Genomic DNA, 25,463 nt, shown 5'->3' with positions numbered 1-25,463 from the left:
CCTTTCAGACAGTTAGACAAGCCTACGCCCATGTTCGCCTTAGATGGTAGTCATCTTCCCAGTATCAGATTTGAGACACTACCTTTAACCCTCACAGTATCTGGTAACCACAGTGAGACTATTTCTTTTTTGATTTTTCGTTCACCTTTTACACCTGTTGTTTTGGGTCATCCCTGGCTAGTATGTCATAATCCTTCTATTAATTGGTCTAGTAATTCTATCCTATCCTGGAACGTTTCTTGTCATGTGAAGTGTTTAATGTCTGCCATCCCTCCCATTTCTTCTGTCCCCACTTCTCAGGAGGAACCTGGTGATTTGACAGGAGTGCCGGAGGAATATCATGATCTGCGCACGGTCTTCAGTCGGTCCCGAGCCAACTCCCTTCCTCCTCACCGGTCATATGATTGTAGTATTGATCTCCTTCCGGGGACCACTCCTCCTCGGGGTAGACTATACTCTCTGTCGGCTCCCGAACGTAAGGCTCTCGAGGATTATTTGTCTGTGTCTCTTGACGCCGGTACCATAGTGCCTTCTTCCTCTCCGGCCGGGGCGGGGGGTTTTTTTGTTAAGAAAAAGGACGGTACTCTGCGCCCTGCGTGGATTATCGAGGGCTGAATGACATAACGGTTAAGAATCGTTATCCGCTTCCCCTTATGTCATCAGCCTTCGAGATTCTGCAGGGAGCCAGGTGCTTTACTAAGTTGGACCTTCGTAACGCTTACCATCTCGTGCGCATCAGAGAGGGGGACGAGTGGAAAACGGCGTTTAACACTCCGTTAGGGCATTTTGAGTACCGGGTTCTGCCGTTTGGTCTCGCCAATGCGCCAGCTGTTTTTCAGGCATTAGTTAATGATGTTCTGGGAGACATGCTGAACATCTTTGTTTTTGTCTACCTTGACGATATCCTGATTTTTTCACCGTCACTCGAGATTCATGTTCAGCACGTTCGACGTGTTCTCCAGCGCCTTTTAGAGAATTGTCTCTACGTGAAGGCTGAGAAGTGCTCTTTTCATGTCTCCTCCGTTACTTTTCTTGGTTCCGTTATTTCCGCTGAAGGCATTCAGATGGATTCCGCTAAGGTCCAAGCTGTCAGTGAGTGGCCCGTTCCAAGGTCACGTGTCGAGTTGCAGCGCTTTCTAGGTTTCGCTAATTTCTATCGGCGTTTCATTCGTAATTTCGGTCAAGTTACTGCCCCTCTCACAGCTCTTACTTCTGTCAAGACGTGTTTTAAGTGGTCCGGTTCCGCCCAGGGAGCTTTTGATCTTCTAAAAGAACGTTTACGTCCGCTCCTATCCTCGTTACTCCTGACGTCACTAGACAATTCATTGTCGAGGTTGACGCTTCAGAGGTAGGCGTGGGAGCCATTCTATCCCAGCGCTTCCAGTCTGACGATAAGGTTCATCCTTGCGCTTATTTTTCTCATCGCCTGTCGCCATCTGAACGCAACTATGATGTGGGTAACCGCGAACTGCTCGCCATCCGCTTAGCCCTAGGCGAATGGCGACAGTGGTTGGAGGGGGCGACCGTTCCTTTTGTCGTTTGGACAGACCATAAGAACCTTGAGTACATCCGTTCTGCCAAACGACTTAATGCTCGTCAAGCTCGTTGGGCGTTATTTTTCGCTCGTTTCGAGTTTGTGATTTCTTACCGTCCGGGTAGCAAGAACACCAAGCCTGATGCCTTATCCCATCTTTTTAGTTCTTCTGTGGCTTCTACTGATCCCGAGGGGATTCTTCCTTATGGGCGTGTTGTCGGGTTGACAGTCTGGGGAATTGAAAGACAGGTTAAGCAAGCACTCACGCACACTGCGTCGCCGCGCGCTTGTCCTAGTAACCTTCTTTTCGTTCCTGTTTCCACTCGTCTGGCTGTTCTTCAGTGGGCTCACTCTGCCAAGTTAGCTGGTCATCCCGGTGTTCGAGGAACTCTTGCTTCTATTCGCCAGCGCTTTTGGTGGCCGACTCAGGAGCGTGACACGCGCCGTTTCGTGGCTGCTTGTTCGGACTGCGCGCAGACTAAGTCAGGTAACTCTCCTCCTGCCGGTCGTCTCAGACCGCTCCCCATTCCTTCTCGACCATGGTCTCACATCACCCTAGACTTCATTACCAGTCTGCCTTTGTCTGCGGGGAAGACGGTGATTCTTACGGTTGTCGATAGGTTCTCTAAGGCGGCACATTTCATTCCTCTCGCTAAACTTCCTTCCGCTAAGGAGACGGCACAAATCATCATCGAGAATGTGTTCAGAATTCATGGCCTCCCGTTAGACGCCGTTTCAGACAGAGGTCCGCAATTCACGTCACAGTTTTGGAGGGAGTTCTGTCGTTTGATTGGTGCGTCCGTCAGTCTCTCTTCCGGGTTTCATCCCCAGTCTAACGGTCAAGCAGAGAGGGCCAATCAGACGATTGGTCGCATACTACGCAGCCTTTCTTTCAGAAACCCTGCGTCTTGGGCAGAACAGCTCCCCTGGGCAGAATACGCTCACAACTCGCTTCCTTCGTCTGCTACCGGGTTATCTCCGTTTCAGAGTAGTCTGGGTTACCAGCCTCCTCTGTTCTCATCCCAGCTTGCAGAGTCCAGCGTTCCCTCCGCTCAAGCGTTTGTCCAACGTTGTGAGCGCACCTGGAGGAGGGTGAGGTCTGCACTTTGCCGTTACAGGGCACAGACTGTGAGAGCCGCCAATAAACGTAGGATTAAGAGTCCAAGGTATTGTTGCGGCCAGAGAGTGTGGCTTTCCACTCGCAACCTTCCTCTTACGACAGCTTCTCGTAAGTTGACTCCGCGGTTCATTGGTCCGTTCCGTGTCTCCCAGGTCGTCAATCCTGTCGCTGTGCGACTGCTTCTTCCGCGACATCTTCGTCGCGTCCATCCTGTCTTCCATGTCTCCTGTGTCAAGCCCTTTCTTCGCACCCCCGTTCGTCTTCCCTCCCCCCTCCCGTCCTTGTTGAGAGCGCACCTATTTACAAGGTACGTAGGATCATGGACATGCGTTCTCGGGGACGGGGTCACCAATACTTAGTGGATTGGGAGGGTTACGGTCCTGAGGAGAGGAGTTGGGTTCCGTCTCGGGACGTGCTGGACCGTTCACTGATTGATGATTTCCTCCGTTGCCGCCAGGATTCCTCCTCGAGTGCGCCAGGAGGCGCTCGGTGAGTGGGGGGTACTGTCATGTTTTGTCTTATATTGTCTTGTCATTTTGCTTTTCCTTCTGTTCGTTTTCTCCCTGCTGGTCTTTTTAGGTTCGTTCCCCTTTTTCTCTCTCCCTCCCCTCTCTCTTCTCTCTATCGTTCCGTTCCTGCTCCCAGCTGTTCCTATTCCCCTAATCAATCATTTAGTCTTCCCACACCTGTTCCCTATCTTTTCCCCTGATTAGAGTCCCTATTTCTCCCCTTGTTTTCCGTTTCTGCCCTGTCGGATCCTTGTATATTGTTCACTGTGCTGTGTCTTTGTATCGCCCTGTCGTGTCGTGTTTCCCTCAGATGCTGCGTGGTGAGCAGGTGTCTGAGTCTGCTACGGTCAAGTGCCTTCCCGAGGCAACCTGCAGTTTATTATCGAGTCTCCAGTCAGTTCTCGTGATTACGAGTGAAATTGTTTTTATGCTTTATTTACCGCTCCGATTTGTCTAGGAGTATTGCTATTTCCTTAAACTGGATTAAAGACTCTGTTTTCGCCAAGTCGCTTTTGGGTCCTCATTCACCTGCATAACAATTCAATGTGATTGTGGCAGACTTTCAAAGTAGTGGTAGGTCAATATGGAAGGCCACCGTTCTTCCTAATGGAAAACCAATAGCACCAATAGAATAGCAATGTTAAACTACACCCCATCTCTACCACCCACCATTAACTCGGGCACCATGGCAACAGTGTGTTCTCCATAAATGTGTTAGCGTGTCAGGTCAATAAGATAAAGTATGCAATGAATAAGTCATTATAAAACTGACCTACAGTAAAAAATAATGGTTGTAATGCCATGCTTTAAAGCACTGTGTGGGGCCTAAATGAGTAGTCCCAGAAATGTCTTAGGGATTAACCTTTCACCTGACAATAACAGGACCCAATGAATCCTCTTCTCGCCCCCCTCTGCTATGTCAGGCGAGTTTTCCAATTTTCTGCTGGCATGTTTCTTTATACAAGGATATAAATAAGGTGCCCTCAGCCATGGACCAATTGAATGACATGGCTGTGAGAGAAACCCATGGCTAACAGATTGTCCCTGCAGTCAGTGACATGCAGCGCATTTCAATTACAGGGGTGCCGTCAGCCTCACGAAGACACACAAAACAGCTCTGCTCTCCACTCCTCAGTACAGTAAAGCAAGCCTGCTGCAAACTGTTTATCTCTATCTCTATCATTGGTTGTAATCTTTGTGTGTGCGTGTGTGTGTGTCTTTGCGTGTAAGTGCCTGAGTTTGTGCATGCATGTGTGTCTGGGTGCTTCTGTGCGTGTTGGTTCTTACTGTTCTGCAGTGATGTAGCCCTCTTCCTGTGGAGTGCAATGTACCCCTGCCACCTCCACGTTCCCCAACAGTTCTGAGAAGGACAGGCCCAGGTTCATTCCCTGTATGGTGACCAGTGTCCCCCCCTCTGGAGGCCCTGCCACTGGGCTCACCTACAGGGAGGAGACAGTGGCATGGAGAAGTGCGAGACTTAGAGCACTTCAGAACACTGTATATTAGTGTTTGAAAGTGAGAGGATAAAATAATAGGTAGAAAACATATCAATCAGAAATCATGCGGTTCAAATAGAGCCTTTAAGTAATATTCCATGCGTAGGCCCTCTAGCAGCACTGCATCACTATGTACAAAGATAATTACTCAGAAGCTCTCCTTAAAATGGCTTGACCACACAAACACCCCTCAGGTCTGTAGTGCAGCTCTATCCCTGTTCCCAGCAGCAGGCAGTAGCAGTCCGGGTCTGAATCAATTCCCTCCCAGACTGCCACTGAAACACTAATAATGTGACAGGGACTTCAAAGGCTTGCGGCTCTTTGAAGTGGGAGCATTAGTTATATGTCTGTCTGACCCACTATGTCTCTTGTAATAAAGAAGGAGTTAGGGCCAAAAAGACTCATAAAATAGGCTGCATAGTGCACGGCTCATGGCTGCATTCATTTGGTTGCAGAGATAATGTTGTACTCTATGTGGCACTCGCTGTGTCTCGTATAGTCCTTCCTTAATTGTGTTTTACTGATTTGAAGGAGGATATGATGCTCATGTCTAAGGACTGATCCCAGTGTTTTTACTGGTTATTTCTGAGAAGACCTCTTATTACTAAGGTCCTATGATGGATAATGATGAAGGTTAAAGTAGAGGTTTGCAGGAAAAGGTAAGGGTCTCACTGATTAACTAACCTCAGTGATGCGTGGGTTGGTACACCTGACATTCCTGCCGGACAGGTTGAGCCAGCGGCTGGCGTAGGGGCTGATGGGTGAACAGTGCTGCTTCATGGTGCAACGGCCTTCTCCACTGCACCAGCCACACTGGAACTTCCTCTCGGCCCTCAGACACATGCCACAACTGTCCCGCTGGGCACCACACTTATACAGGTGCACTGTGGGATAGAGGAGGACCGCATTTGAATTATATTCAGTGTGTGTATATTTCACAGTATTTAGATATTGGATGGCACTATTCTACAACCAAATACATAATGGAAAGAGTTCTAACAGTTAGAAACCAAAAATGGTAAACACAAAAGTTCACCCTTCACTCTCACAGCACAAATGATTGGCCTTAATAATAACACAGTAGAGCGTGAGAGCCATGTGAACTTTATCTGAAGGCAGAGGGAAAGCTTTGACGTGGGCTAGACCCCATTCATCCCAACAGAGTGACTGTTTTCCACTCCTCAGCAATTGCAGGCAATGATGGATGGCACAGGCACCTTTAATCTTCTCGGGATTGTCGATGATGAAATTGCCGTTCCAAACGATAGAAAGGTCCACCGCCAGGTCACTGATCTTTACACCCTCATAGATGTACTGAGAGAGAGAGAGAGAGAGAGAGAGAGAGAGAGAGAGAGAGAGAGAGAGAGAGAGAGAGAGAGAGAGAGAGAGAGAGAGAGAGAGATGCGGCTTTTAACCACCTGTCATTTCTATGATCACTATCTGCTCCTATCCCCTGGGACTTGCCCATATTGGGACAGGCCTCTGCGGGGACTAGAGAGGCTGTTCATTGGACGTGAGAGAGGAGAGTGAGGTATAGATACATTAAAATGTCATGTAGTCTGTGTAGCTATGTCTGCCACTCTTCCTCACTCAACTATCTGAGAAGTTGGACTCCACTGAAACTTGAGTCTCAAGGGAACCTATTATGTCCATATTACAAGGACCTAGATGTATGTTTGAATGACACGGACATGTTAGGTTTCAGACATAATTTAGATGTCTGTTTTAGTCCTTCCACTGCAGACAACCTACTTCTTATTTTATCGAGACACCGCATGACAGATCATTTCAGTGGGATGAGATCAGATTCAGATTACGCTCAGAGACTACCTCAGATGTAATTCACTACACTAGAGATAATGGTCCTGGATAATGCACAGCCAGGTTGAGGCTGGTCCCAGCGGGTGTGTTAGAGAGGGTCACACAGTGCGTACCGAGCTGTTCTGACACTGCACACTGGAGCTGTTAAAGCGCAGGGCGGTGACGCGGTGGTTGTTTCCCTGGACGTGGAGCACACACTCGTAACCCCGCTGGCCAGACTGGGGTTGGGGTAGGTTCCGGGCCCTCAAGGTGATGGGTCTCACCTCCCCTGCTGGGATCAGGATCTCTCCAGAGTGCAGCAGCTGGGGGCAGTCCTGTAGAACGTACGCCAGGAGTCAAAGGTCAGACATCAAAAAGCTTCTATCAAGGTCCATTCAATTATAAAGAAAGATTCAACACTGGTTAATGTAAACATGTGTTAATGTGTATTATAGAGACAAAATTGTTAATCTAGTGTTTGTTAATCCATAGCCATGCAGCTACCTCTGAGGCATTGACCCGGCCCTCCTGAAAGGAGCAGCTGGAGGGGTTGTGAGTACACAGGTTGCGGTATTTACACCAGTGGCAGTGGAAGGTACTGTTCACACAGGACAGACACCTGCAGGGCAAAGACAGAGGGAGGGACAGATGGACACGTTACAGACATCATATGACCAACCAGCCAACGGACATCCAAATGCTTCCAGACTCGGTGGCCAAACACACGATCTTAGTATGTCTCTTAATGATCCATCCAAGATGCAGTGCATGAAGAGAGCATAGTTAGTTTCCTCAACATTGTACCACTAGCGCATAATGTTAATACAGCAGTGTTTCAGAAAGGCCACGAGCAACAGTAAGTCAGTATGTTCTGTAACAGCTCTGTACTAATAGAACTGGCCTGCCGGGCCGTTTCAAACACAGGATAATTAATCACGGAGGCTGATGTGATGCTGCTGTGCTGTGTGAGGCAAAAAGGGAGGGGAGAGAAGGGGGAGGCTGTTTAGACTGACATATTAATCACACTATAGACCAGAGAGGGTCGCTAGCTGCTAATGGACACTGCATTCTGATGAATTGGATGTGATGAGGCTTTGTACTGCATTTATATTATAGTAATATGTTCAAGTTGACCTGAATGTACCTGCAAGAGAGCTACACTACTTCACCAGAAGTATGTGGACACCTGCTCATTGAACATCTCATTCCAAAATCATGGGCATTAATATGGAGTTGGTCCCTCCTTTGGTGGTATAACAGCCTCCACTCTTCTGGGAAGGCTTTCCACTAGATGTTGGAACATTGCTGCGGGGACTTGCTTCCATTCAGCTACAAGAGCATTAGTGAGGTCGGGCACTGATGTTGGGTGATTAAGCCTGGCTCTCAGTCGGCGTTCCAATTAATTCCAAATGTCTTCGATGGAGTTGAGGTCAGGGCTCTGTGCAGGGCAGCCAAGTTCTTCCACACCGATCTCGACAAACCATTTCTGTATGGACCTCCCTTTGTGCACAGGGCCATTGTCATGCTGAATAATATAATAATATAATAATAATATATGCCATTTAGCAGACGCTTTTATCCAAAGCGACTTACAGTCATGTGTGCATACATTCTACGTATGGGTGGTCCCGGGGATCGAACCCACTACCCTGGCGTTACAAGCACCATGCTCTACCAACTGAGCTACAGAAGGACCATGCTGAAACAGGATAGGGCCTTCGCCAAACTGTTGCCACAAAGTTGGGAGCACAGAGTCCTCTAGAACGTCATTGTACGCTGTAGTGTTAATATTTCCCTTCACTGGAACTAAGGCCCCTGCCTGAACAATGAAATACAGCCCCAGATCATTATTCCTCCTCGCACTATGCATTGAGGCAGGTAGCATTCCCCTGGCATCCACCAAACCCAGATTAGTCCGTCGGATTGCCAGATGGTGAAGTGTGATTCATCACTCCTGAGAACGAGTTGTCACTGCTCCAGAGTCCAATGGTGGCGAGCTTTACACTGCTCCAGCCGACGCTTGACATTTTGCATAGTGATCTTAAGCTTCTGTGCGGCTGCTCGGGCATGGAAACCCATTTAATGAAGCTCCCGACGAACAGTTCTTGTACTGACGTTGCTTCCAGAGGAGGTTTGGAACTCAGTAGTGAGTGTTGCAACCAAGGACAGATGCCTCTGCACTCAGTGGTTCCGTTCTGTGAGCTTGTGTGGCCTACCACTTCGCGGCTGAGCCGTTGTGTTTCCTAGATGTTTCCACTTCACGTTAACAGCACTTACAGTTGATTGGGGCAGCTCTAGCAGGGCAGAAATTTGGCAGACTGACTTGTTGGAAAGGTGGCATCCTATGACGATACCACATTGAAAGCCACTGAGCTCTTCATTAAGGCCATCCTACTGTCAATGTTTGTCTATGGAGATTGCATGGCGGTGTGCTGTATTTGATACACCTGTCAGCAACGGGTGTGGCTGAGATAGCCGAATCTACTCATTTGAAGGGATGTCCATATACTTTTGTATATACTCTACTGTTCAAAAGTTTGGAGTCACTTAGAAATTGTAGCTGGAAATGGCTGATTTTGTATGGAATAACTACATAGGCGTCCAGAGGCCCATTATCAGCAATCATCACTCCTGTGTTCCAATGGCAAGTTATGTTAGTTAATCCAAGATTGTCATTTTAAAAGGCTAATTGATCATTAGAAAACCATTTTGCAATTATGTTAGCACAGCTGAAAACTGTTGTCCTGATTAAATAAGCAATAAAACTGGCCTTTCTTTCGACTAGTTGAGTATCTAGAGCATCAGCATTTGCGGGTTTGATTACAGGCTCAAAATGGCCAGGAACAAATAACTTTCTTCTGAAACTCGTCAGTCTATTCTTGTTCTCAGAAATGAAGGCTATTCCATGCAAGACATTGTCAAGAAACTGAAGATCTCGTACAATGATGTGTACTACTCCCTTCACAGAACAGCGCAAACTGTCTCTAACCAGAATAGAAAGAGGAGTGGGGATGCTATTTAATGATGCTGCCAGGGTCCTCCCACTGCTCTTTCTATTCTGGTTAGATCCAGTTTTTGTTCCACAAATAAGGATCAAGAAAACTTAAAGCTGATTTACCTAACTCAGTATTGACCAAAGGTTGCCTAAGGTTGACCTGAATTTAGAGGTTACCTACCTGCCTGTACTTAAGTGGGGTTGCGTACATCAATGCCCTTAATGAGGTTGTACTCTACTATCTATTGAATGGATCAGATCATGTGTGGCCCGGGGGGTGTTGTACTCACGTGTGATGCATGCTGCAGTTATAGAACTTGACCTCTGTACTGCCCAGCATTTGACCTGTCTCCTTAGAGTTCAGACGCAGCTCCACACTCAACCAGTCTGATAGATGGGGGGGGGGGGTAAGGATACATCTGATTTTGAGTATATTTATGGATTTCCAGGTTTTTGGTTATACAGTGCATAACTTTATTCAGGCTGTTGGTCCTCTGAAAAAGAGGTCACATCTGTATCACTGAGGAACACAGAGAAATAGGTTCTATACTGGAGCTATATCTTTTCTCACCTTGTCCTTCAGGTATGTGTGGGACCTCCTTGCCAGACGGGGACAGACACATGACTCTGTTGCCGTTGACATGACCCTCCATCTCCGCCTGCTCTCCAAAGGCACAGCTGATCCCAGCTGAGAGGTCAGGCACGTTGCTCACCTCCAATAGGAGCTATAGCGGAGGAGGAGAGAGGGATAGCTGGTTTGGAACTGTCTGGTCTGTCATGAAAAGCTCAGGACCACATCGCCACCATTGACTCAAAACATGTAAGAATCAGTTTGATCAGAAGTAAAGAACGAATGGTTAAGATTTGACTCACGGGAACACTGTGTGCTGACACGGCGATGCTGTCTGGGTGAGCGATAATTTTCACACAACGTTCGATATCAGTGGTGAACCGGAAAGGCTCCTCTGCTCTCTGACACCGGTCTCTTCTGGCACACCTATGGATGGGAACCAGGACATTATTCAAAATGTTAAGGGACATCTTAACAACATTGCTGCAATGTCAAAGCAATTGAGGTCAACTAAGGAAAGTGAGCCCATATCAGTGTGATTGGATTGTTCTGGATTGTTGTAAGATGGGATAAATTGTGTTTTATGTTGGGGTTATATAATCAGTCTCTTTAAATGAGAAATTGTGATAGCTTGGGACGTGGAGATTTAGAAAATGCACACAGAGGATCTCAAGGTTGCATCTCTCAGCGATCACGCTTCCTCTTGACGAGGATTTGACAATAGAGCGTGTCTCTCTTTTACATTTGTAATGCCCACTGCGGGATGAGACGGTGCTTAATGAACTCTCAGATGTTGTCGAGGGTGACATCTCATGAGAGCCTTCAAAGTGCACAGAGGCCTCAACTGTAATTACAAGGCAATGAAGGCAGAATGGATGGTTGTTGTTCCTACCGTCTCCTTGATACAGCCTGTACCCACAGGGAGAATAGACACTAACTTCTTGGCCTCTCATTAATTGAAGTGCCTCTGGACAGCCATTTCATCCCAGACGCCCTTTCATTCCCTTTTATCTCATCTCCCCCTCCATGTCATGTCTGATAGAGCTGTTTGTTCTCCTGTCCTAGCCCCTTAGACATTAACCCACCACACACACTCTTCTGTAGGTCACATGGGGTTTACCTCCACATGCTTTGGGTGGGCATATACAGTGATTGCATGTTGCATTTTCTAACTCCCTGTTTTACTCTTGAGAGACAAGTTGAGTATTTAATTCAGGCAGTATAAGCTATATAGTGAATAGTAGCTCATGGAAGTAGCATGCATACAGGTATAATACTGGGAGTGGAAACTGCACTAAAGTAAACAAATGACGAATAAAGTACCAAAACAAAAATATAAATGCAACATTTTACGGAGTTATAGAGTATGTAAGGAAATCAGTCAATTGAAATAAATAAATGAGGGCCTAATCTATGGATTTCACATGTGTGGGATTAAAGATACCTTAAAAAATATATATAAGGGCGTGGATCAGAAAACCATTCAGTATCTAGTGTGACCACTAAATGCCTCATGCAGCGTGACACATGCAGCGTGACACATCTCCTTCGCATAGAGTTGATCAGGCTATTGATTGTAGCCTGTGGAATGTTGTCCCACTCCTCTTCAATGGCTGTGGGAAGTTGCTGGATATTGGCAGGAACTGGAACATGCTGTCGTACACATCAATCCAGAGGATAACAAACATGCTCAATGGGTGACATGTCTGGTGAATATGCAGGCCATGGAAGAACTGGGACATCTGTGAAGAGCACACTTCTACAGCGTGCCAGTGGCCATCGAAGGTGGGCATTTGGCCACTGAAGTAGGTTATGATGCCGAACTGCAGTCAGTCAGGTCAAGACCCTGGTGAGGACGATGAACACGCAGATGAGCTTCCCTGAGCTCATCAGCTTCTCTCAATCAATCCCTATCCCAGTCTGCTGTTCCCACATGCTTCAAAAGGCACACCATTGTTCCTGTTCCCAAGAAAGCTAAGGTAACTGAGCTAAATGACTATCGCCCCGTAGCACTCACTTCCGTCATCATGAAGTGCTTTGAGAGACTCGTCAAGGATCTTATCACCTCCACCCTACCTGACACCCTAGACCGTCTCCAATTTGCTTACCGCTCCAATTGGTCCACAGATGACGCAATCGCAATCCCACTGCACACTGCCCTAACCCATCTGGGCAAGAGGAATACTTATGTAAGAATGCTGTTCATCGATTACAGCTCAGCATTTAACACCATTGCACCCTCCAAACTCGTCATTAAGCTCAAGACCCTGGGTCTCGACTCCGCCCTGTGCAACTGGGTCCTGGACTTTCTGACGGACCACCCCCAGGTGGTGAGGGTAGGAAACAAGATCTCCAACCTGCTGATCCTCAACACTGGGGCCCCACAAGGGTGCGTTCTCAGCCCTCTCCTGTACTCCCTGTTCACCCAATGACTGCGTGGCCATGCGCGCCTCCAACTCAATCATCAAGTTTGCAGACGACACTACAGTGGTAGGCTTGATTACTAACAACGATGAGACGGCCTACAGGGAGGAGGTGAGGGCCCTTGGAGTGTGGTGTCAGGAAAATAACCTCACACTCAACATCAACAAAACCCTCACAAAAATTTACAGATACACAATTGAGAGCATCCTGTTGGGCTGTATCACCGCCTGGTATGACAACTGCCTTCAACCACAAGGCTCTCCAGAGGGTAGTGTGATCTGCACAACGCATCACCGGGGGAAAACTACCTGCCCTCCAGGACACCTACAGCACCCGATGTCACAGAAAGGCCAAAAAGATCATCAAGGACAACAACCACCCAAGCCAATGCCAGTTCACCCCGCTATCTTCCAGAAGTCGAGGTCAGTACAGGTGCATCGAAGCTGGGACCCAGAGACTGAAAAACAGCTTCTATCTCAAGGCCATCACTGTTAAACAGCCTTCATTAACATTGAGTGGCTGCTGTCAACATACTTACTCAAATCTCTAGCCACTTTATTAATTAAAAATTGGATGTAATAAATGTATCACTAGTCAATTTAAACAATGCCACTTTATATAATGTTTACATACCCTACATTACTCATCTCATATGTATATACTGCACTCTATACCATCTACTGCACCTTCCCTGTGCCGCATGCCATCGCTCATCCATATGTTTAAATGTACTGTACATATTCTTATTCATCCCTTCACATTTGTGTGTATAAGGTAGTTGTTGTGAAATTGTTAGATTACTTATTAGATATTACTGCATGGTCGGAACTAGAAGCACAAGCATTTCGCTACACTCGCATTAACATCTGCTAACCATGTGTATGTGACCAATAAAATGTTATTTTATTTAACAGTTTGTGCAGAATTTCTTCGGTTATGCAAACCAACAGTTTCATCAGCTGTCCGGGTGGCTGGTCTCAGACGACTCCACAGGTGAAGAAGCCAGATGTGGAGGTCCTGGGCTGGCATGGTTACACATGGTCTGCAAATTTGAGGCAGGTTGGGCGTACTGCCAAATTCTCTAAAACTAAGTTGGAGGTGGCTTATGGTAGAGAAATTAACATTCAATTCTCTGGCAACAGCTCTGGTGGACATTCCTGCTGTCAGCATGCCAATTGCACGCTCCCTCAAAACTTGAGACATCTGTGGCATTGTGTTGTGTGACAAAACTGCACATTTTAGAGTGGCCTTTTATTGTCCCCAGCCCAAGGTGTACCTGTGTAATGATCATGCTGTTTAATCAGCTTATTGATATGCCACACATGTCAGGTATAAAAATTATCTTAGGCAAATGACAGGGATGCAATCAAATTTGTGCACAACATTTTTGAGAAATAAGCTTTTTGTGCATGTGGACAATTTCTGGGATCTTTTATTTTAGCTCATGACACATGGGACCGAGATTTTACATGTTGCATTTATATTTTTGTTCAGTGTAATTAGGATAAATCTATTCTGTGTTTTGCTAGTCAAGTAGGATGATAAGAGTACACTCCAAGAGCTGCAATTTAGATAATGATGATCGTAGAGATTGCTGAAATGCAAATGCAATATAATACTGCATATTAAATCCTTTCTGAGGTCTGTTTCAGTAAATTTTCAGAAACACTGCTTGGGTTTTAATCTTCTGAATCCCTTCTGGTCTGTCCTGTTCTATTACGTAAGCTAACATGCCGGTCAGACAATTAAGATGTAAGCCCAGTCTCTCAAAGACCAAAATGGTATAGAGTCTGCAGCAGCCCAGTGGGTTACCCTGTCTACTCCCTGTAATCCTTCTGTACTCTGTCCCCATTGTCTCATTCTGTCCCCCCATACCAGCAGTGACAGTTTGTCTGTCTGTATCTGTGTGCTCAATAGCATAATTTTCTATTCAAGGGATTCTATAAACTCTTACTCCTTTTTTCCATCTAAATTCCAGGTGTTGGTAAGTTATGTGATTGGTGTGTTAAACCATGGCCATTGTGCCTTTTAAGAATAGTGTGGTAGTGGACTTACATGTTGTGCAAGACACACCAGCCACAATGAGGATCCTCAGAGCTCAGACACTCTCCGCAGGTCCCGTATTGCTCACATGCCTCCACTGGGACCCTGGTCACCTACAACACAACAGAGGAAGGCTTAGATGCAGCACAGAGGCCATGGAGGCTACAACATTCACATTCACATAGATATGAGTAGCATATGATTTAGAATAAGTGTAAAACATATTGCTCTATATAATTGCTTCATTACATTTTTAGCTGGTGTGGTGGTATGTGATGAATGTCATGTATCCATTGAAATAGTGTATTTCCTGTTGGCTTGACCAATGACACACGGTTTACAGTATCTAAGGAAATTGAGAAAAGACTGGTAGTCCATGAAATCAGATTGATTCAGCTGATTGATTGTGGGTGTGTTCAACAGAGGAAATAGCTTTGGCAAACAGGCCGAGAAAGGAGTAAAGCCACAGCAAAGACAAGCCTGATCTAAATGGGTGAGCTCACAGCCTAGATCAGCCCACACACACACACACACACACACACACACACACACACACACACACACACACACACACACACACACACACACACACACACACACACACACACACACACACACACACACACACACACACACACACACACACACACACACACCTCCTCTCTGTGTGGACGCCTGGCAAAGCATACGCTCCCATTAGTCGCTGTGACAGACGTTGCTGTTGAGTGGGCAGCGCCAGCAGCCAGTGCATACACAAACAGGTTGAAGCTCTTTGCTATTTTATACTTTGCTATTATTCTCCCCTTTGACGGACAATGCAAGCAATTTATTGTTGTAAGCAGTCACAAATGAAGAGTGAATTATGGATTAGAACGTCTCTGCTGCACTTGATAGCGTAAGTGGGTTCTCTCCCAGGTCTGTGTTAGCAAAACTGATTATCTGCCTCTTCCCGCAAAATCCGTTTTTATTTTTTAAAGTGTTCAGAACACAGTGCATTCCATTAGGAAAATTATTTTAGAAGGGATGGACGGGCAAATCTGATGCAGGAGGAGTAATCGACTAAACCAACCCAACTCAGATCAGCCTCTTCTAAACTAGCTGAGAATGGGAAGGAGCAGACAGACAGAGCCTTGGTGTCACTGTGCCAACAGCGTGCCTCTGGTGCTGCGTGCCTCTGGTGCTCAGATGATGGGAGTTTATTTGTCCATCGGATTTTACCTGAGCATAAATGCATAGCTGTGAATCACAATGAGATGACATTGACAGCAGGATTTTTTTAGGACCACATTCTCCTACAAATGTACAGCCCTAGAAAATCTATAGAAATGTAACTCAAATTAATTTTCACATTGAAATCATTGGCAGTCACTTGATGAATGCTTCAGATTGTTATCTTTCTTCAACTGACACTATCCATCAATCATCAGCTTATTATGTGACTAGTCGATCTGCTGGGAGGACAGACAGAGGTTGCTCTCCTCCCTGACCTGTTGTGTTCACAGCTGCTGACCCCTTGACAGGGATAACAAAAGGTTCAAGGACGGGTCAGGACAGAAGCCAGGACAGAGACTTAACCCTTCCTGTCCAAACAACCTCACACAAAGTCCAACCAAACCACGCTCAACAAAATGCCCAGATACGAAGTATTTCCTCCTCTGCCTTTGTTCCTTCACGAGACGGGTCATGGCTGCCTTTATAACAGGGCTCTCCGACCCTGTTCCTGGAGAGCTACCCTCCTGTTGATTTCGCTCCAACCCCAGTTGTAACTAACCTGATTTAAGCTAATCAGCCAGCTAATTATTAGAATCAGGTGCGCTAGATTGGGTTGGTGCGAAATCCTATAGGACATTAGCACTCCGGGAACATGGTTGGAGAGCCCTGCTCTATAAGCACTATAGGCAGCCTATACTGTTTATGTACGATGTGTAGCCTGTATGATGATGTTACATTTCACCCGGGTTATAGCTATTGCCTTCAGGTTAATTATACTGACTAAAATGGGAATAAGAGGGGAATTCATTATCTAATGTGTCCTAAACAATGGTACTCTCAGAAATGGAGTTTGTGAAGCAGCAGATGTGAAACTTTTAGCAATTATTCCACATTTTACAGTACTTGTAGAGAGATTGGCCTTGTAGGCAATGCAGGTTGTATTCCCTCTGAGTAAATAACTGTAATAACACTTGTTATGGACCAGCATTAAACCTCTGACCCCATGCTACATCAGACCATTACAACTCAATGAAGAGTGTGTATGTTTGGACAATTTTTTTACCTTGGCAAGTCAGGTAAACAAATTCTTATTTTCAATGACAGCCTATTTTCAATGACAGTGGGTTAACTGTCTGTTCAGAATGACAGATTTGTACCTTGTCAGCTCAGGGGTTTGAACTTGCAACCTTCCGGTTACTGGTTCAACGCTCTAACCACTAGGCTACCCTGCCGCACCAATACTTCTTAAGGTAAAGCAGGGATAGATAGATGTTTCAACAAATAATCAACCTGAGGACATCATTCAGATCCACTATTATAAAGCTGCTTGGTAGGATAAAAAAGTACATTCTTAGACTACTTACACACACACACACATACACACACACACACACTCCGTTCCTCTCCACTCTGCATCATCATGCTCGGCAGGAGACAGAGAGGCTCATTGTTATTCTGCGAGGGTCGCCTGATCGCAGTCAAATCTGTTTGTGCCTCGCTCCTCATTTCACATAATTTCTCTATTGTTTGGCTCAGAGAAATCCCCAAATCCCCATACTCTGGGATCGGCTGGGAAAGCAGGAAATCTGAGAGAGCAGCCCAGCAAGCCCCTCTCCTCCTGGAATTCCTCTGTAAAGCTCTAGGAAGGTCTGATTGGAATAAGAGAAAGGGAGGAAGGCTTTACTCCTTTCCTGGTCCCTAGGGGCCAAAAGCCACAAGCAGACTGTATGATTCCAATATTAGGAGAGAGCGAGTGCATGGCCATGGGCTGGTTTGGTTGGTTACATTCATCCATGTTCTCATACTACAGTCCGAATGGGAAGAGTATCTCCTTGAACAACCAGGGCTCGTCAATAAGTGATGTCCTGTCTTTTCTAGTCTATCACACTCTAGGAAGTGCTTCCTTCATTTGTATCAAGAGACACTTATGTACAATGCCTGTGCCCGTTTCTCCCTCATTTCTCACAGACAACCTCATTTATTCCTTCACTTGATGTTTAGAGATTATTTCTAGACACATTAAACAAATTTATGCCGCCTGTGTTGTTCAAACGCCCTCTGCCTCTTTGTCCATCAGTTTAGTTTAAAAAATATATTCCAACAGTTGGGAGACAAGTGAGTGTAGCAGTGATAGCAGGCCTTTTGGCCGTACTGAAATCTAATCCCATTACACAACGTCATGTGACTGTGCCAGAAAAATCACTTGATGGGAGTTGAAAGTGATTACCACTGTTCCCTCTTATCTCCAAAGAGTCCAGAGGATATCTGCCAACAACAACTGCTCTGCTAGCTGCTGTGATGCTGGCCCAACTGGAGAACACCAAAAAGCATCCCCAAACCAATGAAATGTCTGGTTTTCAATGGGATGTGTGGAGCATGTAGATTAGAAGATACATCGAAGGCAAGTCATTTCTTTGGGATGTGTGTAGATGAATGGACTTGTAATGGTTTTCTGTGGGATGTGTGTAGTATGAGATACATGTTAGTCTAGTGGTTTCTATGGGATGTGTGTAGTATGAGATACATGTTAGTCAGTGCACATGGGTGAGTAATTAGAGCATCTGTCATTCTGTCTGAACATGCCCTGCATATCTTACACACAACCCAACATGGAGTGTACGTATAATATAATCAGAGAAGAATTAAAAATGTGCAATAGTATCACAATGTATGAAGGAGAGCACAAGATCAAATATTTCAGATCAAATTCATCTTTACTATTTTCAATTCTCGTTATATACCCTACGTGGCCTAAAGTATGTGGACACCTACTCATTGAACATCATTCCAAAATCATGGGCATTAATATAGAGTTGGTCTCCCCTTTGCTGCTATAACAGCCTCCACTCTTCTGGGAAGGTTTTCCACTTGAACATTGCTGTGGGGACTTGCATTAGTGAGGTTGGGCACTGACGTTGGGTGATTAGGCCTGGCTCTCAGTCGGCATTCCAATTCATCCCAAAGGTACTAGTCAAGTACCTCCACACCGATCATGACAAACCATTTCTGTATGGACCTCCCTTTGTGCACGGGGGCATTGTCATGCTGAAACAGGAAAGGGCCTTCCCCAAACTGTTGCCACAAAGTTGGGAGCACAGAATCGTCTAGAATGTCAGTGTATGCTGTAGCGTTACGATTTCCCTTCACTGGAACAAAGGGGCCTAGCCCGAACCATGAAAAACATCCTCAGACCATTATTCCTCTTCCACCAAACTTTACAGATGGCACTATGCATTCAGGCAGATAGTGTTCTCCTGGCATTCGTCAAACCCAGATTGGTCTGTCAGACTGACAAAAAATCACTCTAGAGAACGCGTTTCCACAGCTCCAGAGTCAAATGTCTGCGAGCTTTACACCACTCCAGCCGACGCTTGTTCTTGCGCTGACGTTACTTCCAGAAGCAGTTTGTAACTTGTGAGTGTTGCAACCGAGGACAGACAATTTTTACACACTACACGCTTCAGCACTCGGCAGTCCTGTTCTGTGAGCTTGTGTGGCCTACCACTTTGGGGCTGAGCCGTTGTTGCTCCTAGACATTTTCCCTTCACAATAACAGCACTTACAGTTGACCGGGGAAGCTCTAGCAGGGCAGAAATTTGACGAACATACTTGTTGGAAAGGTGGCATCCTATAATAGTGCCATGTTGAAAGTCACTGAACTCTTCAGTAAGCCCATTCAACTGCCAGTGTTTGTCTATGGAGATTACATGGCTGTATGCTTGATTTTATACACCTGTCAGCAATGGGTGTGGCTGAAATAGTCGAATCGACTAATTTGAAAGGTGTCCACTTACCTTTGTATATATAGTGTATATTATACACATTACCCTGAGCCATAATAATGTTTGTTAATCATCAATTTCTTTATTTTTCTTTGCATCACAACTTTGAACCCATACAGTACATACATCATTCTGTTCATAGTTAAGGGTCTTGTTAACCTATAAACATTTGCTTCTGATGCAGCAGGAAATGGGAGATTCCTCACCAGACTGTCAGACATGACGTAGAGAAAGTTGCGGTCCAGAGTGAAGGCCATGTCTCGGAGGATAGGACTGCCATCTGTCATCACGGTCAGGGTCTCATACTGCCCCCCGCCCTCAGGAGGCCCATCCACTCGGATCTGATGGAGAGAAAGACAGACATGGGTCTGGTTAATTACATTTGTATGCTTGAATATGAAATAAAGGGATGGTTTTGACCAAACATACCTATGGATTGCTGTGGTTTTAGCTTGGCTTTGTAATGCTGTCCCTACTCCAGGATTAGTTCATGCTGTTACTGGTGGTGGCATTTTTCTGGCTTGTTTTCAAGTAAACCAGACTCTAAAGATTTGACTTTGGCATGACTTTCAAACCACCATCTTTTTGGAGCTCATTAAAAGCATGCAGGCGGATAGGCTTCTACTTCCAAACAGAGAATTGAATTCCCTTCCCCTACCCCCTTCTGTCCACAGGCCACATTTTCATCAATACACAGAAAACACTGCCCTCATTAGTAGGCTGTATCAGACATCTGAATTGCTCCATACATCACAGTACATTATTATCACATCTACCCAGAGTCTTGACAGACAAAATTAATAAACCTTCAAGTTCAACACCCAAGAGAAAATATCCTCATTGGATGTACAATCTCAAATGTAATGGCTGCTAAGAAATCAGGCACAAAAATATAATTCAATGTACTTTTTTAGATAAAGACAATAATCCTCTAAATTTGTAAGTCGCTCTGGACAAGAGCGTCTGCTAAATGACTTAAATGTAATGTAATGTAAATACAGTATAAGAGAAGCCCATAATAAACAACATATCCTCCATTCTAGTTATTTGGACACTACAAATCTCCAGCACCAAGCTCAGGTTGGACTGCAGCAAATCTCCCTGCGTGCCAGGCCAGTACACACAGTCACTGGCAGACTCACAATGCTCTCTCAATAGACACAGCAGCAATCAATACAAACGGATTGCATGATTGGATCCCTTGGGCTCCAAAACTGCACCAATCAATCAAACCCTCCACCTTCCAGTCAGAAGTTCTCTCCTGCAAGCTGGGCTCCCCACCAAAAACAAAGGGGAGTACAGAGAAAAACAGCTCTTGGGCTGAGATGGGAGAATCCTACAGGACAATCCCTCTGGGACAAACAGACCAACGCCTGGCAAGCAGCCCCACAGTCAGGGGATTCTCTCAGCAGGATCACCAGAGGATCACGGTGTCCACTTTGCTCCATTTCTCATTTAACCAGCTCTGTCCACCATTGATTTGACACGTTCAACCTCCTAACCAGTCACTCAATAGAAAGCTGTTCTCTTTAACTTCTCATCTATTTAGTGGATCCCTGCCCCCCTTCCCTGTCTTCCCCCTCACCCTCGGACTCTCTTACCACAATCCCACACAAAGCGGAGTCGGCTTCCATTCCATTTCCCACACTCCATATTTCATAAATAGAAACCAAAGCTTGTATGAGTTCCCTTAGAAAAATGTTATCGTAAATAAATCCTAAATTGTCAATAGAGATATTTAGCAGGGCATTAGGAGGTTGACCAGGGGCCACCATGGTGGACAGGGTCCAATTAATGAGCTCAGATGAAATGTTGACCTTTTGACCAGCCCAGAGTTTGATTTCAATCCATTTATTCATGGGTTTATAATCTAAAACAGGTTTGTCACGGGCTCTGGCCCTGTGGAACTACAACATGTCTTCAATCTGTCTTTAAGCTCACAGTCCGTAATGAGAGAAGGAGCATTTCACTGGTTTTATAATGAGCCTGCTGGTAGCTGATGACATGTGCACAGTTTCTAGAAGCTGTCCTAGTTCAGCCAGAGTTTGTGGTAGAAGTAATGTACATGACGAAAAGTGGCTAGTTCACAAGGATCAACCGATGACTGCTGTCCTATCAACCTTAGTCATCTAAACCACAAATAATTTAATTTCAAGGCTCTTTACTGTATGTGCACACAAAGATGTTCGCTCTCTCTTTGTGTGCTGTCGATTTTACTGGATAGAAGGACACACAGCAAATTTGAGATCAGAATTGAACATTCACAGTGTAAAAACTAACACTTTTCAAAGTTTTGACAAACTAACACCACTAAAGTGTTGGTTTCCTAACACTATGGGTGTTGCAAATTCTGACTTAAATGTTTTGTGTTATGGAATAACACATGTAGTGTTACAGTGTTTTGGGGGGTAGATGTTGTTTTAACACTAGGGTGTAAAGCCTTGTTTGCATATTTCCCAGCATGCCTTTTTTGAGTGAATTTGAGGGTCACCCACCCATGGCTGTGTTTGTTAGTGACAGACATGATTGCTGCATTCAATAACTTTTTAGCCCTAGTGCCTTCACCAAGTGACTATCTACAATAAATGGATGCATTTAAATGAACCGTTTATGACCATATATTATACATTTGATAAGGCCTTTAGTTATGGCTTAGTTATCCTCACCATTGTGGTCTGAAAATACTGGCTCATGGGCCACATCAGACTTTCAAGTCACAATATGCTGGTTTGTGAAGTGATTAGTAATTCCTATTAGAATCCAGCCAGAGGGAGGAAATCCAACAATTGGAATATTGTATCACCCACAACCTGCATTCAGAATGACTGCTATGGTGAAGGATTTAAAAACAATCTAAACTGGAATAACCATCTCAGTAACAGGTGTGATCAATCAAACCCCTTACAGATTGGATTAGTTTAGAAATGTTTTATTTATTTATCTTTGTATAGTATAAGATCAACAAATCAATCAATATGCATGCAGAAACAAAGGTAATGAAACAAACTATTCTAAGAATCAACTTTCAACAAAGCATGCTGGCAAATATGATAATGAGGCCCCTCCCACATTTTTTTTTCACTCAGAGAAATAGTTTAGTTTACCTGGCACTGTTTCCAAATACTCACTTTTTAGTATTTGTAGCACAAATCCCATTCAAGTCATGGCACCGATGTTAGCATTTTTCAAGAATCATGTGAAGCTCACCAAAGTCGCTTGTAGTCACTAAAATGTTAGCATTTGGAAACAGCGCCAGCTACTGCCAGGGCAACTAAACCAAATCATAGATTGCTGTCATACCTTGTCCATAGACTGTTTACAGGGTAAGGAAACCAATGTGTCATTTTCTAATTTGGGTGAGCTATCCCTTTAAATGTCCAAACTCACCTATAAGAGGAAATGCTTTTCACTCCTGAATCATAGTTATACCTACAATGGTGTGTTTTCCTTCCTGATACTGATGGATGAAATGAATCTTAACCCCCTTAGAGACCAACATTGGATACAAACAACAAAGTCAAATAACCCAAATAACTATTGGAATTTCATATGATCCCACATAAATCTTAGTTATGAAAACAACCTGCCCCCCCCCCCTCCCAGCTCTATTGACATGGTTTGCTGCTTTTTTCAGCTTATTTTCATTGGTTGTTGGTCTGTGCTTCCATCCTTAAAAGAAAAAACACAAAACCTAAGGCTAAGATGTCATTTAAAAAATTGCCTAATTGGGTAGTTTGAAAGTTGCAAGACAGCTACCCTGAGTCACATCTTTCTAATTTCTCCTCCTTTAACAATTAACATGCAGGATTGATTATGATATTATTATGATCAGGGAATCAATTTAAAAGGGTTCTAGAAGTGGTACACATTTCTGTACATAAATGTTCCTATAGCTTTCCATTTCCCTGGAGGTTTGTGTCAAAGGTGATCAGTTTACCGTACATGTTGTTGGCCTGCCATTCCCACTAAATGTGATCAGATGTGACTAGCATGGGCAAAGTGTGTTGAGTGTATCCTAACATATGGATAATAGACTGGGAGCAATCTCTTCAGCTAGCCTATACGTTTTAGTCTAGTATCCACCCAGTGTCCCTTATTCCTTTGCCAGATACAGTATGGTAGTAGGGACACTAGCAACAAAAATTCATGACATTTTCCAAGCATCTCTTTCTAACTGACTGAAAATACAGTGACATAAAGCCAGTACGTCTGGTAACCTTCAGGGTTGAACGGCTGTGTGTTTTGGCAAATTCTAGCTGACAGACTGGAGTGGACATTGATTAACCCGTATCCATCATGACTTTGGCTGAATGCTGATGAGGAGGAGCGTGTGTCTGTCCTGTTAAGACAGGATGGTGCTGTAGTGCTTAGTGTTTAGTGAGGTGGAGGTCTGTGTTACACACCTGCTCTAATCAGTCAGACATCTCATCACTGCTACTAAGAGAGCTGTATTGATCCCTGACATTGAACAAGCTGTATGTTAACAAATGCAATTGCCAAAGATGATTACTTACTAGGCTTACTGCACTCTAATTGTGTTTGTGTGTGTGTATGCTGTGCGTTCGTGCGTACGCATGTGCTGTGTGAGAGGGCTCGTCTGACAAAGAAAAAAACATACAGCATGTCAGTGTTGGCCCAAAGGTATGAGGTTTGCTGAATGATCCCTGAGTTTTTCCCTGAACTTAACATTCTACATTGTGGCTAGCTTCCATAACACCATTTCTACGACATGACCACAGACTCATCTAGGTCTCTGTGTTTTCCCTTAAGAGCTTTTGGATTCTCGTTCAGGGCCCTGCTTCCTGTTCTCTTGTTCCTGTCCTCCTCTATACCCCCTCCTCCATTCCTTTTGTTTTGGGGGGCGATTCAGGCACTCATCTGGATTTAATTTTCTTAACTGCTATTTAACGGATGCATCCTGTTTGTGTGTGTGTGTGTGTGTGTGTGTGTGTGTGTGTGTGTGTGTGTGTGTGTGTGTGTGTGTGTGTGTGTGTGTGTGTGTGTGTGTGTGTGTGTGTGTGTGTGTGTGTGTGTGTGTGTGTGTGTGTGTGTGTGTGTGTGTGTGTGTGTGTGTGTGTGTGTGTGTGTGTGTGTGTGTAGTGTATTTTTGCACGTGTGCATGTCTTAGCCTGCATGCTCATGGGTGTGTACTAAGTGCAGTACATGTTTCAGTGTCCTAATGCAAGCAGAACTCAAGAGAAGCAGAGGATATATGGACATAGCTGCCCTTCTATCATGCATGAGAGTACTGTTCCGGACAACTGTGTGATGACGCTCTCCATAGCCCATGTGTTGTAAGACCTTAAAACAGGTTAACATTCACAACGCCACAGGGCCAGACGGATTACCAGGACGTGTACTCAGAGCATGCACTGACCAGCTGGCAAGTGTCTTCACTGACATTTTTCAACCCAGTCTGTAATACCTACATGTTTCAAGCTGTCTACCATAGTCCCTGTGCTGAAGAATGCCAAGGAAACCTGTCTAAATGACTACCACCCCATAGCACTCACATCTGTAGCCATGAAATGCTGGTCATGGCTCACATCAACACCATCCTCCCAGACACCCTGGACCCTCTCCAGTTCGCATACCTCCCAAACAGATTCACAGATGAAGCCATCTCTATTGCACTCCACACTGCCCTTTCCCACCTGGACAAAAGAAACACCTATGTGAGAATGCTGTTCATAGACTACAGCTCAGCGTTAAACACCATAGTGCTCTCCAAGCGGGGCCCCTCAGGGGTGCGTGCTTAGTGTTCCTCCTGTACTCCCTGTTCACCAATGACTGGCTGGCCACCCATGACACCATCATCAAGTTTGACGATGACACGACGGTGGTGCCTGATGACCAATGATGATAAGACAGCCTATAGGGAGGTCAGAGAACTGGCAGAGTGGTGCCAGGACAACAACCTCTCCCTCAATGTGGGCTAGACAAAGGAGCTTATTGTGGACTACAGGAAATGGAGGGC

General features: G+C 45.1%; 1 protein-coding gene across 1 annotated transcript in view; it reads right to left on the bottom strand.

Annotated features, from left to right (window-relative positions):
• Positions 1-25,463, bottom strand: part of LOC124031397 (plexin-A2-like) — a 70,919-nt gene that overhangs the window by 22,457 nt on the left and 22,999 nt on the right. Inside the window, exons 4-13 of the mRNA XM_046342584.1 lie at positions 19,693-19,827; positions 14,505-14,605; positions 10,328-10,451; positions 10,026-10,179; positions 9,745-9,841; positions 6,964-7,078; positions 6,594-6,794; positions 5,877-5,973; positions 5,344-5,543; positions 4,451-4,602 (exon numbers count right to left, since the gene is read on the bottom strand). Of these exons, the coding sequence (XP_046198540.1) occupies positions 4,451-4,602; positions 5,344-5,543; positions 5,877-5,973; positions 6,594-6,794; positions 6,964-7,078; positions 9,745-9,841; positions 10,026-10,179; positions 10,328-10,451; positions 14,505-14,605; positions 19,693-19,827 (1,376 nt within the window). The remainder of the gene's footprint in view (positions 1-4,450; positions 4,603-5,343; positions 5,544-5,876; positions 5,974-6,593; positions 6,795-6,963; positions 7,079-9,744; positions 9,842-10,025; positions 10,180-10,327; positions 10,452-14,504; positions 14,606-19,692; positions 19,828-25,463) is intronic.

The sequence above is a fragment of the Oncorhynchus gorbuscha genome, linkage group LG03 (assembly GCF_021184085.1).
Source record: "Oncorhynchus gorbuscha isolate QuinsamMale2020 ecotype Even-year linkage group LG03, OgorEven_v1.0, whole genome shotgun sequence".
Classification (NCBI taxonomy): domain Eukaryota; kingdom Metazoa; phylum Chordata; class Actinopteri; order Salmoniformes; family Salmonidae; genus Oncorhynchus; species Oncorhynchus gorbuscha.
Note: the sequence above shows the minus strand (reverse complement) of the source record. Positions and strands in the feature narration are given on the sequence as shown.